The sequence below is a fragment of the Catharus ustulatus genome, chromosome 12 (assembly GCF_009819885.2).
Source record: "Catharus ustulatus isolate bCatUst1 chromosome 12, bCatUst1.pri.v2, whole genome shotgun sequence".
Lineage (NCBI taxonomy): Eukaryota > Metazoa > Chordata > Aves > Passeriformes > Turdidae > Catharus > Catharus ustulatus.
The window spans coordinates 1,236,389-1,253,286 of NC_046232.1; the positions used below are offsets into that span (position 1 = coordinate 1,236,389).

Sequence of the window (16,898 nt, forward strand, 5' to 3'; positions counted from 1 at the left end):
CTGTTGGAAGCCTGGGAGTTTTGAGCTTTCTGTGCTTCCTGGCACTGATCCCCTGGAGAACACTGCTTATCACTTGAAGCCTTGGAGAAAGCTTCCAAATTTGAATGACAAAATTAGAACCACAGGTGTGTAGTTAGAATAGAAGTGTGTGATTTCACATGGTGAAGGGTTTTGAATTTGAGATTTTTAAAATATAGTAATAAGAATGGAACAAGATGGAAGTTTTTGGGTGTTATCCCCTTCTGTCTTCTTTGGCATGATTTCAGGCAGTAATTTCTGGTTGGACAGTTAAGTGCTGCATTCAGGGTCACAGGAATTTGGTTATTAGGTCAAAAGTATAAGTAATATAGGTGTTAGTTCGTTATTAGACTGTTTAGCTTTAAAAAACCTTGTAACTAGCTAAATTCACTTTTAGCTGGTAGCTAGAAGTGTTACAAAACTCTCTGTACTTAAGATAAAATTTAATAAAACAACCAAGACTGAACACAAGAAATTTGTCTCCTTCATGTTTTTAATCCTAACTCTAAGTAAAGACAAAAGAAAATAAAAACAATTAATGGTGCAATTAACCCATTTACACACAGCAACCTGGACAACTCAGGAGCTTCTGCCCTATGACACCAGGTAGTGACATGCCAGCAATGGTGGGGAGGAGAACTGGGAAGTTTCTTTTCCTCAGGTTCAGGTACAAACCACAGCTGGACACCTATATTTCCGCAGCAGCAGAAACACCTACACCTCCTCTCTGCTGGAAATTCTGGATAGTGACTCAGTTTATACCAAAACTAACATCTGTGAATGAAAACCACCCAGATTTTCCAACTTCCCCTTCCCTCCTCAGTATTTACTGTAGAGCAAACTTGGCCTCTGACTTCCAGATGTCTAAAAGTTGCTCGGATTAACTCTGACGTGCAGGATTAATCAATTAAGCCAATTGCAAAATAGCCATAGATTCACTGAACTGCTTGTCTCAAGTTTCCCCAAAGCACCATTTTGCTCCCCACTGAGAAACCCATCAGAGCACAAAAAATGTGAGTACAGAATCTGGATTTCTAGGCTTCAGACAAAAACTGGATATTGGTCACTGCTACTGTCGCAGTAAAACATGAGCAATCTGGGCACACCCACAGGTGCACAGGTGAAGCCAGCACACACAGACCACTTGTATCAAGAGCTGGAAAAGCCCAGAGGGAAGTGTTTAAATCTTTGCTTGCTGCTGGGTGGGATTGGTTTGCAGCATCTGTGGCCTCTGCTGGCAACAGAGGTGGCTAGCTGCCTGCAGCCTGCTCCAAGGACACTCATTAATAACACTGGAATTAGGAAACCAGATCTAACCAAAACATGGGGCAGGCACAGCAACACAAGATGGCTCAGCCAAAAACTTGCTCCAAGAAATGCAGTAGGTGAGTTCTACATAGCCCCATGCGCCAAATATGCATCAATAAGAAACAGGGTGCTAGAAACTTCACCTGGGAAAATGAAGTTTGTCTCCCTTCAGAAGAGCCACTGGAAGTTACAGGAACAAAACCAAAACAAACATTCACAAGGCACAGCACCAAACAACTGGACCTACAAAAGTATCTCTAGAGCGGATTTTCTTAGCTGTGAAAGCAAACTGGTCAGAAGCTAAAGTTTTAAAACTGCTTATTAGGGATTCTGGATCTCACGGACAACCAGTAACACTGGGCAAAGTGCCCAAGAAGAAACCCCAGGAACTAGAAATTGGGGTATTACTAAAGATAAGGGCTACATTCCTAAACAACAAAGCAATGCCTAATCCTAGTAAGGCACAATTATGTAGCTACAAAACTTTAAACTAAAGGGAGAGAGGGGAATTCTAGCAATAAAGCATATACTTCTAGAACCTCTCTAAAGACCTGGCTACAAAAGAGGTCTGAGAGACAGCTCTAGAATTCCAGGAATCACCAATTAGAAAAACAACACTAAAGGCAGGCACCTGAACTAAAGAGGAGCTATAATTGCAGCAAAGAATAGCAATAAAAAATAAAACAGCTTTCCAAAAAGGATTTTGCAATCATAATAAAGACCTAACATTACAAAGGGATTGAAGCAGCAAGACAAAGTTGTAATACACAATAAATTTCTCCAAACACACCCCTTGCAAACCATTAATAAAAATCAACAAAGCTATTTTGAAACACAGACAACACTGAGTGTATTTCAACACAGTAAACTCCCTAAATGGCTTATTCCCACCTGTGCACCAACTTTTTGTGCACTTGCAGTCTCATTCCTCCTTGGTTCTCCCATCTTTAAGTTACAGAAAAGTCCAACTTTCCTTCCTGCTCGTATTTCACAGGTTTCTCTCATCTTTTTCTCTAGACTCGTGTCAGCAGGGCTGAACTCTGGCTCACTTTCTGAAAAGAGCAAACTGTTTCACTTCTGTCACGGACGTCTTTGTTACACTCACACTGAAGCTGCTCACAATGTTTTACTGGCTTCATTTTATAAAGTTACTGGTTCAGATGTGTACGGTGACAATCAGGGAGCTGAACTCAGAAGTGCAGGCTATGGAACTGAATTGTGCACTGAGCACATGAGTAAAGTACTATTTACACAGCAGCACCATATGATTCAGAGATCAAGACCTTTGCTCTACAAAGCCTGTAGCCTAACAACAGCTGAGACATGCCCGTGACTATAACAGTCAGAATGTTCTGCTTAATTCAATTATATCTGACCTAGTCTGCCTTTACTCATCTTTTAAGACATTTTTATCACCTGAAACCATTTAACATATGCACAGCTACTATTTTAGAGCTGTACTGAACTGTAAGAGCTGTAAAAGCCTTGGAGGGTTCAAAAAGAAACTTGTGAGATTTAAAGTTGTTTACGAGGGCTATTTATACACAATTCTAGTGGAGGGGGTATCTCCTGGTGCACAGTAAGAGACTGAGCAGATATTCGGGGCATCTCATCAATCATCTACTCCAACTAACCTTGAGTTCACCTAGACCTTGGAAACACAGCCACAATGACACATCGAGCAGCAAAGGGCCTGCAAAAACCCCGCTGAGCAATACCAAGGTCAAACTGCAGAAGCCACAAGTGTTTTGTACCAGCTTCATCCACAGGTTGTGACAATTCAGGCAATCGCATTTCTGCTCAGGTGTGACTGAGAAACGCTCGGGTTAACCTGCAATACCCCAGAAAGCCTCTCCTCCGCTCAAAAATATTTTTCTAGTGTTCTCACGAGTTTACAGTAACAAACTTTAGAAGTCTTTTCCACCTGTTGCTCAGCTTGTCCTGCTCAAGGGTGGAGGCGAGCGAGCGCTCCCAGAAGTTCGGGACTTCCCTGATGGCTACATTAGCTTTCCACACGGGACAACAACTCGGAGTCCTGCCGTGAGCGCCGGTAAGGGCTTCCGCAACACCCTGCGTGCACTCGGAAACTTTATTTTTAACAGGCAGACTGGGAGAGGAGTCCAGCAGAGAAGTCCGACCCCGGGGGCGCGGGGCGCTCACCTCTCAGCCACCCCTGACCACCGCTGCCGGGCGGGAGGAGCTGGGCCCCGCGCCGCGCTCCGCGCCCCCTCGGCCCCAGGGGTAGGGCCCGTTCGGCCGGGGGCGGGAAGGCCCCGCTCGGTGCCCGGGGCTCGCCGCGCCCGCCCCGCACTCACCGCCCGCCGCAGCCGCTGCGCCGCCACCGCCCGCAACATGGTTCCGCCGGCCCGCAGCGCGCCGCTCTCGCGAGACTCGGCCGGCCCCGCCCCGCCCCGCCGCCCCATTGGCCCGAGCGCCCGGCCAATGCGCGGGGAACGCGGAGGGGAGCCCTCAGAGCCCGCACGGCCTGACAGCGGCGGGGAGCGCCGCGGAGCATTCAGAGCCCGCACGGCTGGATGCCGTCCCTCTCCGCTCGAATCTGTCCTACCCCGCTCTGCCCTTCCTGCTCCTCTCGAATCTGTCCTACCCCACTCCACCCGACTCTGTCCTTCCCACTCGGCTCGGCTCTGTCCTTCCCCGCTCTGCCGGGTTGTCCGCCCCGCTCTGTCTGCCCGGCCGTCCCTCCGAGCCTCCCGCTGTCCCCAGCACAGCCGGCTGTGTCTCCCCTCCCGGGTGGCTGTGTCCCCGTGCGGTCCCGGCCGTGCCGCTGGGCAAGAGCGGAGCTGCCGCTGCCGTAGAGGGCCCGTCCAGCCCCGCGGTGCACCTGGAGGGGCGCGGGCCCCTCCAGCCCAAACTGACCTGGTACCAGCTCCAGCCTCCTCCGGCCGCCCTTGCGCGGTTCCCCTGCGCTGCTTCCGCAAAGGGTTAAAGCCTTTGAAGAGAAGAAAACAACAGAAAGCAGAGTTGTGCCTGTAAATGCCGGCGTTCCTTGCCAGATCTATCCTAAGCCAATGAAATGTGCCTTGCAAAGAGAAAGAAGGGAAAAGTCATAATTTACGGCTGTGGAGCCCACAGCACCCTGGGAGATTTGGCCCCCGCCCGTGGCTGTCCCTGGGCTGCCAGAGCCCCCGGCCACGCTCCCCGCACCGCGAGGCGCAGCAAAAGCAGGAGGGATCGTGTAGGGACGGAGCCTGTGGCACACTGGAAAGGCCAGATGTCACCGAGCTTCCCAAATGTCACAGTGCTTCCCGAATGTCACGCTCCACCAGTTGTCTAAACTTCAAAGGCCAGCCAGGTACCACCAGCCCTGGATGGCATCCTCTCACCACGACAGATTTCTGGCTGCCTCACCCACACCCCTGTGCTTGGCCCCAAGCAGCATTAGGCAATAGCTCATGAGCTCTGAATAATTTATAGATCTATTTTATTATTATTCTGATTTCCCAGAACCAAGGCAAGAAGACATCTTGTGCCTGCCCCTTACATGGCACCAGGGTACCCCAGGGACCAGACTGAGACTTGCTGTTTTTCCATATCTGAATTTTTTTCTGGGTGGTGAGGAGAGGGATTTAAAAATCAATGAAGCAAAAGGTTTTAGGCCAAATTCACTGCTAAAGTGTGTGCTATGGCTCTCTGAAAACCTGGTGTCCTGGAGAAGCTGGCAGGAGCTGTCACACTGGAGCAACTGGTCCTACTAGCCCAGGAGCACACATGGATTTGGGATGCTCCAGGATGGAATTGCTATCCCAGAAATCACAAGATAGTGAGCCACTAATGCAGTTTCTTCCTTCCCATCCTGAAGTGGTTTAGAGTGTAAAAAAAACCCCAAACATTCCCCCCCCCCCCCCAGCAATTATGGCCATTGGATTGTTCCTCCAAGAATCAGCAGTGATCTCCAGCATGTCAGTGATTCGTTCTGCATTGCTAAGTCACTCCATAAGAAAGCAAAAGGCAGATTGATCAAAAAGCTCTTCGACTTTGCCACAGTCTTGGCACAGGATCACCTCTCAAATTTATCCTGCCACATGATTTTTGCATCGGATGCCAGAAAGTGCTGCTTTACAGCAAAAGCTAACCAGGTCCAGCGACTCAAGCATCTAAGTGGACAATTTACTTTGTCTCAAGTCTCAGATGTCTCTAGAATAGAAGAAAAGCAGCTGTCCTGAATATTACAGCTTCCTGGCCCCAGGGCATTACCTTAACTCCTCAAGCCCCAAGGAGGCTGCAAAGGGAAGAGCTAAAGGAGATGCCAAACCTCCTTCAGGGCCTGTGCCTGATTATACGGGTTAAAGTAGCTCCAGGGCTGCTCTGACTTCTGCCTGGTCTGGCTCCACCCTTCAGTCCCCAAAAAAGAAAGAAAATAAAATTAGTGTTTGGAGCTGCCTGTGCAAATCCAATTGTTTGTATGAAGATGAGGGGGGAAATGATTTTGCAGAAGCCACAGTACCCTGAGAGGGATTTATAAAAGATGTTTAAATATTTGATGTGGCTCTTTATCACCAGTTTGAATGATGGTTAAGGTGCAGTGTGACTCTTCAGAGATGTGGAGTTTTATATGGTATAGAAATCTCTACCTGCACCCTAGGTAATCCAACAAAAGCAATAGCAAAGGCAAAATAAGAACATGCTAGGCATCCTTAATTTGCCCATTATGTCCTTTTACTCATTAAAAGCATGGCATGTAATTTCATAATTCTATTTTAGGCTCCAAAACTAAGCTTCCAACATGCACATCTCATGGGGATGAAACCTTTACAACAAACGTACACCTAAAAACCCAAAACCACAAGAATAAACAAAGAGATCTCATTCAAGTTGGGACTCTACTACCTCACACAAAAGTGAGCTACTGTCAAAATCAACTAATTGTATCATAGCCAAGAATAAATGGATCCTCTCGCTGTGTGTCTGGCTTCATAGCACACACATTGTATTTTCCTGAGCAGAGTGACATCGCTGCTCTTTAGGTCACATTTTAAGATGTAGTGTCACCAACTCAGAGACATGACATGCTCTTTATTATATTTTCTGTTTGTAATTTTGATTCAAATCCTCAGCAACACTTCAGATGCACAAATCCTTATTGAAACTGGCTTGATGCGGATTACAGCCTGAAGCACAAAGGAAGTCTTTATCACTTATGGCCAGTGTTTTAGGAGCTTATAACTGTAATCAGGTAGGAATTTTATCAGCATGATCCATACAAGCTGAACCACGGCAAAAAAACTTTTGTCTATTTGACCTTTCCATGACAATAATAAAAACAGAAAACATGCAACAAACAGGTGCCACTGAAGGTAGAATCACAGGCAGAAGTTACTACTTTGTACTTGGAAAGAAAAATTAGTCACTAATTAATGGAAGCAGATCCTTGTATGGTGCATTGTTATCCAGGATTATTTCATTAGGATCTGCTGACCCAATTTCTACATTGGAAAGAGAATTACATTTTTTCACACTATTGGGATTGGGGAAAAGAAAAAATAATAATATAGATGATTCAAACTTTTAAAAATATATGGTTGCAAACAAGGACAGGTACCTGTACTGGTATCTCTAGAGACGACAAATGTAACAAGGACCATTACAAATATGTAGTGATGTCTTCCCTAGAATCGGATTTTGGTTTTCTTAAAAAACATAATTCCTAATTAAAACATATGGAATCCAGCTAATACAGCCTCATGACTAAGGGATTTAATGAAGAGCAGGAATTTTTTTTGTTACTGCTAGGATGGTCTCCTCTGTCACAGGTCATCCTGAGCTTACTCCTCCTGCAATAACCCTGGGGATAGCTGACTCAGATAAATTAAAAGAGCTTCATTTGGGAAGCTTCCCCAAACACACGAAAGGATTCGCCTCCTAATCTGTCAAAATCCAATAACGTTAAAGCAACTGCAACCTGCTGACAGCTCAGCAGGACCCCAAACCCATGGACAGCACCCACAGCCCAGCACTGGATGGGACCAAAGCCCACCTTGCAAGCAGCAGCAAGGAGAGGTCTCTGCTGCTGAAATATTTTGTGCCAGGTGCTGGGAGCTCACAGGGTCTGAGAAGTTCAGCAACCTCAGTCCCCCTGCACTCACCCCCTGCCCACAGCCACAAGCTGTACACAGGAGGGATGGGTGTCCCCAGAGTCCTGCTCCCTGCCCCTCATCTTCACTGGCACAAAGACTCATATCTGACACTGGAGGTCCTTTATAATGGACCACCACAGGTGTGCTTGGTGCTCTGCTCAGATCACCTTACAGCCACTCACCTGCATGGCTCAGAGCATGGCTGCTCCTTTACTGAAGCCTTTGGAGGGGGACAATGCCGCAAGCCCTGCTTAAAAGTGGGGGACAGAGGAAAGAGTTCCCCCAAAGTCAACCCATAGCAGGGACATCCCTTCTTATACTGAGCCTACAAACCACCTAGGCAGGTATTTTCTCTTTTTTATAAACTGCTTCTCTCTTGCTAATAATTTCCATGTGCCAGTCAAGTAACAAGAGAGCCTGGGAGCAGCATCACACTTGCTGCATATTCCTGAAGAACAAGATCACCTGAGGAGTTCAAGAAACCCTTTCTACCAAGCTCATGGCAAAATGGGACCCTCACAACCTCCTGAAAGCAAAGGCCCAGGTTACCTTGGAAGGCAACTTGTCCTGCCCAGGAGTGATGGTGGCTTGTGGAGCACAAGGGAAACAATGCTGGTGAGAAGAGCTCTGCTGCCCTCCCAGTGCAGAGCCCTGGGTGGGGTTTTGTGACCTGCCAACCTCCTTGCCTTGTCCTTCAAGGCAGATGTGTGTGAAATTCTCTGCCAGGTTGTACCAGCATTATCTTTTAAAGGGGTGGCTGCGCTTTTTTGCCCATTACACTGCTGGAAAGGAATCCAGATGCGGCTGTATTCCCACTCACACCAGCCTGAGCCATTCCTGCAGCAGCAGGGACCGTCCCTCCAAGGGAACAGCTCTTTCCATGCCTCTCAGGACCTTTCAAGAAAAGTTGCTTTTCCCTTTTTTTCTTTCTGTTTCAGCTCAGTCAATAGCACTTTTGTGCAAGCACAGCAGCTGCAGCAGGCCTTTTTTTCAGCGTTTTGATTTTTGATATTTTTACTGCAGAGCCCACTAGGGAGAAGTACCTTCTGGTGAAGTTACCTGCCACTTATAGCACCTTGTGACAGAGGCTAATGTGCCTCCTGCTTGCCCTGTCACAAAGTCTAAGATGAAGTCTACAAAGTCTGCAATTTACCCATTGCCTTTAATCCTGCAGGTAATGGCATAACAAGATCCAGTGTCTGTCTGGGGGTTGAACCTGAGCTGTACACTTGGATGTCCATCCCAGTGAAAGTAGTTTACAAGCAGGATGTGAAAGCAAGGCAGCCTCTCCTGTGCTGGCAGGAGGCACCAAGACCAGATGCATCTCTGAGGTCAACCATAAATTAACAGGCTCACTGTGAGGGAAAAAAATAATAACTCTGTGTCCAATTGCATGGTCTGGTATGAAGGAGACCAGAGGAGATGGGCCAATAAGTCTTTTCTGCACTCATGAACTTTCTGAGTCCTTCTTATCCGGAAAGGAAAAATGGCAAGGGCTCCTTTTGCCATGTTACCATGGCTGATTCTTAATCACTAGCAGGGCTGGCAGTAGCTCTTGTGCAACACCACTTTCCCCAGCGCAGGGCCCTGTTCCCCTGCAATGCTCCCAACCCCTGCTGGTCTCAGAAGAATTGAGCCCAAAGCTCCACATAGCAATTCAAATGCATCACCAGACATTAGGCCACCGGGTTAACCACTGTTTAATTTCGTCACATTTGTTTGTGAGTTATGTACGTGCCTTTCTTTTGTCAACATCTTCTTTTAGAAAGGATATTGATTTTGTTTTCAAAGGCTCTCGAAAATAAAATGAATGACTACATTCTAAGGAAGAGTCATTTTCTCAACAGCTGTAAATAATTTATTGTTCGCAACCCACCCAGATCAAAAGATACTTCATCAACTGATGTGGCAAAATCTGGTGCAAGCTGCATTTCTATTATCTCAGATCCAATTAACCATTTGGAGCAGACTAAAACATAACTAGATCAATCCAGAATCAGATTAATATCCAATCCATAATCACATTAATCACAATCTGTCCATAATTAGCCATTAGATAATCCCATTGGACAGGAGGTGACATGCAGTATCCCATTATCTCATTAATTATCTATTTTCAGTGTCAGACATTGTGCCCAAACACAAGGAAATGTTTTTTAAAGGAAAAATGGATGGGGAATTCTCATTTTGCTACATCTGCCCCACTGAAGCTCCCAGTGTCCCAATGTTGGAGTTTTACAACATTTCTTTGTTTTGCCATATTCTGCTAGGACCAAGAGAGTTGTTGGGGGTTTTTTTTGAGAGCCATCATCTTTTTAATAAAATATGACTATCTTAGGAAGATGGATAAATAAAACATTTGTTTCATGTGAACAAATTTGTGAAAGAAAGAAAACTCTTCATCAAAGGTTTTAATGGTAACATGATAACAATAGCTTTGCAATGCTAAATCTTATTGCAGATGGTTCCTGTCCTTTTTTGTAATGTAAGTGAAATTGCGTTCCATCTGTTTTAATTTTATAATGGACTTAATCCATGGCTGGCTCTGAAAGAATCAGTGTTTACTGCCTTTGCAATCTGCTGCAAACAAAATACAGAAGTTACCATTTCCCCTTCTAGAGGGAATTTGTATTTCTATTTGGGAGCAAACCCCAGAGATGCTCTGTAGAAGCAGAGGCACCCTTAGGCAGCCTCAGCCCACGGCCAGGCAGTGCCTGCCAATTCTTGCACCAGACCCAAAAGATTGGCATCTCTGGACCCTGGGTAGAGGAGAGCAGGGAGTAATCAGTGTGGCAGGAGAGATTGCATTTGGCTTTGACTAGAAAGTGCTTCCAGCAGTTCCAAGTTACCTGAAGGCAGTTTCCCAGAGGTGCCCCTGGACTGAATTATTCCATGATTTTATGATGTGCTTTCCCTTTTGTCCCTCAGATGAATCAACAATTAACCTGTTTTTAAAGCATGCACTATCGAGCTGGTTCAGTGCCTCATGCCTTTACCTGTAGTCATTTTAAAGCTTTTTGTACATTACACAGAGGAGATGCAGGGCTTTCATTTCCCTGGCAAGTAATTTTTTGGGTTTTTCTACTAAACTGTGCAGCACTGCCTACCCTGTTCCTACCTGCCTGGTTGTGAAGTGAGTCCTGTCCAACCACACCTGCCTGGTGTCAGCACGCTGCTCTGCTCGGGTACAGGTGTGACTGCAGTACAGCGTTGCATAGGTTTGGAAAAGTTTGGTTGGCTCAGCTGTAACTTTACTAATTCCTAAACTGGTGGGAGGTTTAGGAGAGCAGAAAGGATCCTGCCCTTGAGTGGGAAAAGGGTGATGCAACACAGAGCATCCCTGCCAAGCTGCTGTATTCTTAGACATGTCTCATTCTCCTATCACTCTGACATTTTTGCATTTTATTGTTAACACATGCAGATACTGACTCACCCAGGACTCTGAATTCTGGCTCAGGCTGAAGTCACCCTTCTGTCCCCTCTTTTCTGCCAGGTGCCCAGGCGTGGACCACAGTGCTGCAGAGGTTCCCATCACTCATCCCTCGGGGGTCACCCCAGTTTGAAGAACCAACCAACCTTCACCAATTCCCTTCGTACCTCTCACCCACCACCCAACTGTGCCAGTGGCAAGCGAGCCGCGCTAGTGGCAGGCAGCAGTCAGACCACAGCCCCCAGGCAAGAGCACAGGGGCTCAGCCTGCCCTGAGGATGTCACTGCTGCACCGCGCCTCTGCACCTTTGCACATGCAGGAGCGGGCAGGGACATCACCATCGCTTGGTAACATGCGTCCCTGCTGAGGCGGGTACTTCAAACGCCATCCACCCTCCTTTCCCTGCAGCTATTGTACACATTTAAGAGCTTGCTTTCAACATTTGGGGTCCTCAAAGGCGTAGCAGGGGCTGTGGTCAGGCTGGGAGAGCGGGTCAAATAGTGAAGCACTTTATCCAAAGCGCTCTCTCCGCCCTCCCCAGCTTCTGGGGTTTCATACCTGCAGGGCGCCTGGCTCGCACAAAAGACAAGTGCTTCAACTGGAAAACCCATCCCACCCCCCCACTCGGAGAAAAATGAGCGCAGTCTGCCCTCCCTGAGCCGAGTCTAAAGTTACCGTGTCCTTCTCAAGCCGTAAAGGTTGGCAAATGCCTGTCAAATTCCGTGTGTAAAATTAAAAAGGTGATTGTATGGAGAAGGAGCAAAGCCCAAGACAGCGGCAGTCTCAATTCCGGCATTTGTAAGCTTCCCTGGACCTTATGAGGCACTCGTGCTGCCGTGCTGCAAAGTCTTTGGGAATTTAACACTGAGTCAAAGGCCACTGAAGTGCTTTCCCTATTTTTCTGCTAATGCACGGGAAGCCCATGGAGACTGGGAGGAAAGAGGGAAGAAAAAAGAACAGAAGGATAAAAAAGCAACAGGAGAGGTTCAGCTGCGGGAACATCATGGAGTCAGGTGCATGAAAATGCGATAAAACACTGTTTTTCTCCGCTAATTTCAACTCTCGACGGGGCTGCTGCCGCCCCGACGCTGCGGTCAGTTCTGTTCGGGTCGGCTGGGGCATCTCCCGCCCCGGGGCTCGGCAGGGAGCTGCTCCGCGGGAGCGCAGCGTGGAGCCGGTGTCCGCCGCGCAGCCCTGTGCGTGTGCCGCGGAGAGGCTCGCTGCGCAGCGCCGGGACTGGCACCTGCCAGCGGCGCGCCGGAACGCGGGGAAAGGAACAACGAAATAAAACGCAAAAGAAACGAGAAAGAGAAGGAAGGGGAAAATAAATGGAAAAAATAGTAGGCAAACTAAAACTCCAGAAGAATAGCAGGGAAAAGAGATGAGGAAAAGCAGCTACAATTAATCTCCTTCTCCTCGTGCCACCGGTGCCGCCGCTCCCTGCCCGCACAGGGCCGAGGCGCACGGCGGCGGGCGGCCCAGAGGGACCCGCGGGCGCGGGGCGAGGAGGAGCTGCTCCCGCGAGGCGCGGGTCCGCGCGCCCCGTCCGTGCCGGCGTCGTGCGGCTCCGGGCCGCGTCCCGCGGGGTGTGCGCCCCACTCCGCGCCCATTGTTCGGCAGCGCCAATCCGCGGGCTGTCCCCGCGGCCGCCAATCGCCTCCGGGGGCCGCGCGGTGAGGTCAGCGCCGCTGCGCGCTGACATCACGGCGCGGCCCGGCGGGGCGGGCCCGGGGGGGCGGGCGCGGCCCCCGCCCCGCGCCGCGCGGGTAGTGGTGGAGCGGCGGCTCCGCATCCCGCATCGCTGCCGGTGCGCAGGGGGCCGCCCGCATGGTGGACATCCTCCTCCCGCGGCCGCTCCCGGGCGCCATGGGGGAGCCCTCCAAGAGTAAGTGCGCGCAGCGCAGCGGAACGCGGGGCCGGGGCGGGCGGGCGTGCGCGGGACCCTGCGGGTCGAGCCCCGCGCCGCCTCTGCCGTCGGGTGCACGAGCGGACAGCGCCGGGAAGGGCTGCGGGCTCGGCCCGTGGCAACTCCGGTGCCGCTATTCCCGTCCGTGCCCAGCGCTTCCCGGCCCCGCTGGCCCATTTCCTTACCCAATGCATGTCCTTTCTGCTGTCCTCGCCGCTGAGCTCATTTCTTTCGGCTGTTTCCATTTCTTTCTCTACTTCCCTCTGCTCTTCCTTCCTTTCTTTCTTTCTTTGCCCATGATACCGTTTTTCTTTCTTTATCTCTTTCGTGTTTCAATTTGTCTTTTTTTTCCAATTTCTCTTTCCGTTTATTTGTTTTTGTTTTGTTTGGTTTGGTTTTTTAAAATTTAATTTTATTTCTGTTCTTGTTTTGTTTTATTTCTCTTTCTGTCTCCTTGATTCCATGTCTCTTACTGTTTTCATTTGTCCATGTCCCCATTTTAACCGTCTCTGGGTTTTGGATGCTTTAATATCTCTTTCCATCATCCTGTTTTAATTTCTTTTTCCTTCTTTCTTTCCTTCGTTCTTTCTTTGTTTTTTTCCGTATTTCTTTCAAGTTTTCTCCAGCCGTTGTTTTACTGTTTCTGTGCTTCTGCTTTTATTTTCCTTTTCTGACATTCTACTTTTATGTCTCTGTCTTTCTGTATTTATTTGCCTTGATCAAGTTTCTGTCTTTCTTTTTTTTTTTTTTTTTTAAATTTTAGTTTTCCCTGGCCGTCTTAATTTGTCTCCTTTCGTGTTTCCATCCTTTATGTCCGTGTGTCTGTCTTCATTTCTCTTTCTTCCTATTTTGGAAAAAAAACCAAAACAAATCAGAATAGGAAAAAAGGATGAAGTGTAAAAAAGAAAAAGCGCTTTCCCTCATTGCTGGCCTGCGCTCCGGCTCACAGCCGGCTCTGACCGTGCCCCGCTCGCTCCCGGCAGGGCGGCCGGGGCTGGCCCTGTGCGCGGGCTGCGGGGGCCGCATCCAGGACCCCTTCCTGCTGCGGGTGTCGCCGGACCTGGAGTGGCACGTCGCCTGCCTCAAGTGCGCCGAGTGCGGGCAGCCCCTGGACGAGACCTGCACATGCTTCCTGCGCGACGGCAAGGCCTACTGCAAACGGGATTACAGCAGGTGACCCCGAATGCGCCGGAGGTCGTTAAAACAAAAACATAACCCAGACCCGAAAAAGCGCAAAAGCCCCCTAAGCCCCCCCGAATTTCCCCCAACGAAAACCCGACTCTCGGCCGCTGCCCGCCCCCGCGGCACCGCCCGGAGCTGCCCCGACGGCGCGGCCGCGGGCCCTGACGGCGCGTCGCGTCCCCGCAGGCTCTTCGGCATCAAGTGCGCGCAGTGCCGGGCGGCGTTCAGCAGCAGCGACCTGGTGATGCGCGCCCGCGACCACGTCTACCACCTGGAGTGCTTCCGCTGCGCCGCCTGCGGCCGCCAGCTCCTGCCCGGGGACCAGTTCTGCCTGCGGGAGCGCGACCTGCTCTGCCGCGCCGACCACGGGCCGGGCCCCGACGGCGCCGCCGCCCGCGGCCCGCGCAGCCCCGCGCTGCCGCCGGCCGCCGCCGCGCACCTCGCAGGTACCGGCTCGGCGGCGGGGCGGGCGGCGGGGCGGGGAGGGCGGCGGGGAGGCTGCGGCGGGCGAGCGGGCGGCGGCGCTGACGGTGCGCGCCCTCCCCGCCCGTCGCAGAGCCCGTGCCCGGGCGGCCGCCCGCCCCTCGGCCGCCGGCGCACAAGGCGGCAGAGAAGACCACCCGCGTGCGGACAGTGCTGAACGAGAAGCAACTGCACACGCTGCGGACCTGCTACGCCGCCAACCCGCGCCCCGACGCCCTGATGAAGGAGCAGCTCGTGGAAATGACGGGGCTCAGCCCCCGCGTCATTCGCGTCTGGTTCCAGAATAAGCGCTGCAAGGACAAGAAGAAGTCCATCCTCATGAAGCAGCTCCAGCAGCAGCAGCACAGCGACAAGACGGTGAGCGCCCGCCCCGGCCACCGGGGAGGGAGGTGTGGGTGGGGGGCTCGGGCGGCAGTCGCGCTGTATCCCCGTGTGCCCGCAGAGCCTGCAGGGCCTCACCGGGACGCCGCTGGTGGCCGGCAGCCCCATCCGCCACGAGAGCGCCGTGCAGGGCAGCGCCGTGGAGGTCCAGACTTACCAGCCGCCCTGGAAGGCGCTCAGCGAGTTCGCCCTGCAGAGCGACCTGGAGCAGCCCGCCGCCTTCCAGCAGCTGGTGAGCCTCGCCGGGCCGCCCTTCGGGCCGCGGGGGACGGGCACATCGCGGCGCTGCGGGAGGGGGACGGGGCAGGGGGTGACCGCGCCGCGCCCTCACCGCCGCTGCTCCCCCAGGTCTCCTTCTCCGAGTCCGGCTCCTTGGGCACCTCCTCCGGCAGCGACGTGACCTCGCTGTCCTCCCAGCTCCCCGACACCCCCAACAGCATGGTACCCAGCCCGGCCGACACGTGAAGCGGCCGGTCCGCCCCGCCGCGGGACCTCCGCATGCCTGCGCTCCCTGCATGAGACACCCGGCCCCGGGCCGCTCCCAGAGCGCCGGACAAAACGCCTTTGTTTTTTAATTATTCTTATTTAAAAACAAACAAAATATATGTTACTGACGGCCAAAAAAGCACCGGGATCCTCGCTGCCTTCACCAGACCGGAGAGAGAGCCCCCGCCCTGATTATTTCGTGGTTTTGTTTTTTTTTTCTGCGGATTTCGATGTTCCTTTTCCCCAAAGAAAGGCGGATTTCCCCGCCGAAGCCCGGCACGGTGACAGGCTGCCTCGCCCGCCGCTTGCGCTCGGGACGGTTTTTCTTCCCTTTTGAAAGGGAAAAAATAAATAGTAATTAAAAAACAAACTATAAAAGGGGGAGAGACTCCTCCGCGTGCGGCCGCGGAGCCGGCCTGGACCTTCCTCCGCGGAGCCGCGCCGTCCAGCCTCATCTCACACCGATGCCTCTCCGGGCCGCGCTGCCCGGCCCCGCACGATCGCTGGAAAAACGGGACACGGAAACGAGACTTTTTAACGGGAAAACCAGTACTAATAATGTTAAGTTATCAATGGACGAAGGACGGATTGTTTGCGCCTTTAATGATCAAAAGTAAGTTATTGTTATTTATTGTCAGAGTCAGCGGTTGAATAGTGGGATTAAATATTTTGGACTTAATAAAAAAAAAACAAAACCAAAAAACCCCAAAAATTGATTGAAACGAAAAAAACAAAAACGAACTAAAAAAAGCTGCAGAAGGGCGGCGAAGGGGCACCGCAGGCGCGGAGCGGGAGCGGAACAGAGCGGGCTGGGGAGGGCACAGCCCCGGCTTTTCCCGCACGGCCTCACCGCACCGCGCTAATTGGCTTTCAGAACCGGGGCTGCTTATTTATAGCCGGGGAGGCGGAGCGCAGGTTTCCCTTTCGGAGTAGCCCCCAGGCTCGCCCGGCCGTGCCCGCACCTGCCGCGGTGCGAGGCCGCCTCGGCCCCTCCCGGGGGGCGGTGGGGGCTCCCCGGGGCGGCGAGGCGAGCCCTACCCTCCCGCGTATCCATCCCCCGGCCAGAGCCAGGCGGCGACTCCTTCCTTCTCTGCCTCTGGCATCACCTGACGGAGCGGGGCTGCTCGGGACCAAATCCCCGCGGCACCGCCGGCCCCGCCGAGCTCAAGGCACGGCGAGTCCCCGTCTCCATTCCCCGGAGCACGGGGAGAGCCGGGCCCTGCCGGAACCCTCCGGGCTGCAGCGGCGGCTTCACCAGCCCGACAGCTGCGGAGCGGGTGTGCAGGGACCGGGCTCGCGGGGAGCTGCCGTCGGGGGGACGGAGCGGCCCGGGCTGCGGGGCCGCCTCTGCACCGCCGGGACGGGTGGGGATGGGGATCGTGCCGCCCTCCCAGCCCCGCCGCGGGCCTCCGCGGTTACCTGGCTCTGTTCGGCTGGGGCTGGAGCTCCGCGCGATCTCCCAGGGCCGGAGCGGAGCGAGGCGCGCGGCCTCCCCTCAGGACCGCCGCCGCCTCAGGCCGGGCCGGGCGCGGGGCCGCCAAGAAGGGACAGTTCCGAACCGTGCCGGTCCCCGCTCCCGCACCGGTGCCGGTGGCTGCCCGGGTGGCAA

General features: G+C 52.1%; 2 protein-coding genes across 2 annotated transcripts in view; one reads left to right on the forward strand and one right to left on the reverse strand.

Moving 5' to 3' along the window:
- ETFA (electron transfer flavoprotein subunit alpha) overlaps positions 1 to 3,681 on the reverse strand; it is a 28,103-nt gene extending 24,422 nt beyond the window's left edge. Inside the window, exon 1 of the mRNA XM_033071020.1 lies at positions 3,642 to 3,681. Coding sequence (XP_032926911.1) covers positions 3,642 to 3,680 — 39 coding nt within the window. The 5' untranslated portion in view covers position 3,681. The remainder of the gene's footprint in view (positions 1 to 3,641) is intronic.
- Positions 3,682 to 12,660: 8,979 nt separating this feature from the next.
- Positions 12,661 to 15,977, forward strand: ISL2 (ISL LIM homeobox 2). Its single transcript, XM_033071023.1, has 6 exons — positions 12,661 to 12,736; positions 13,741 to 13,930; positions 14,126 to 14,385; positions 14,496 to 14,779; positions 14,865 to 15,035; positions 15,152 to 15,977. The coding sequence occupies exons 1-6, from the start codon at positions 12,679 to 12,681 to the stop codon at positions 15,266 to 15,268; spliced, it is 1,080 nt and encodes a 359-aa protein (XP_032926914.1). The 5' UTR covers positions 12,661 to 12,678; the 3' UTR covers positions 15,269 to 15,977.
- The last annotated feature ends 921 nt before the right edge of the window (positions 15,978 to 16,898 follow it).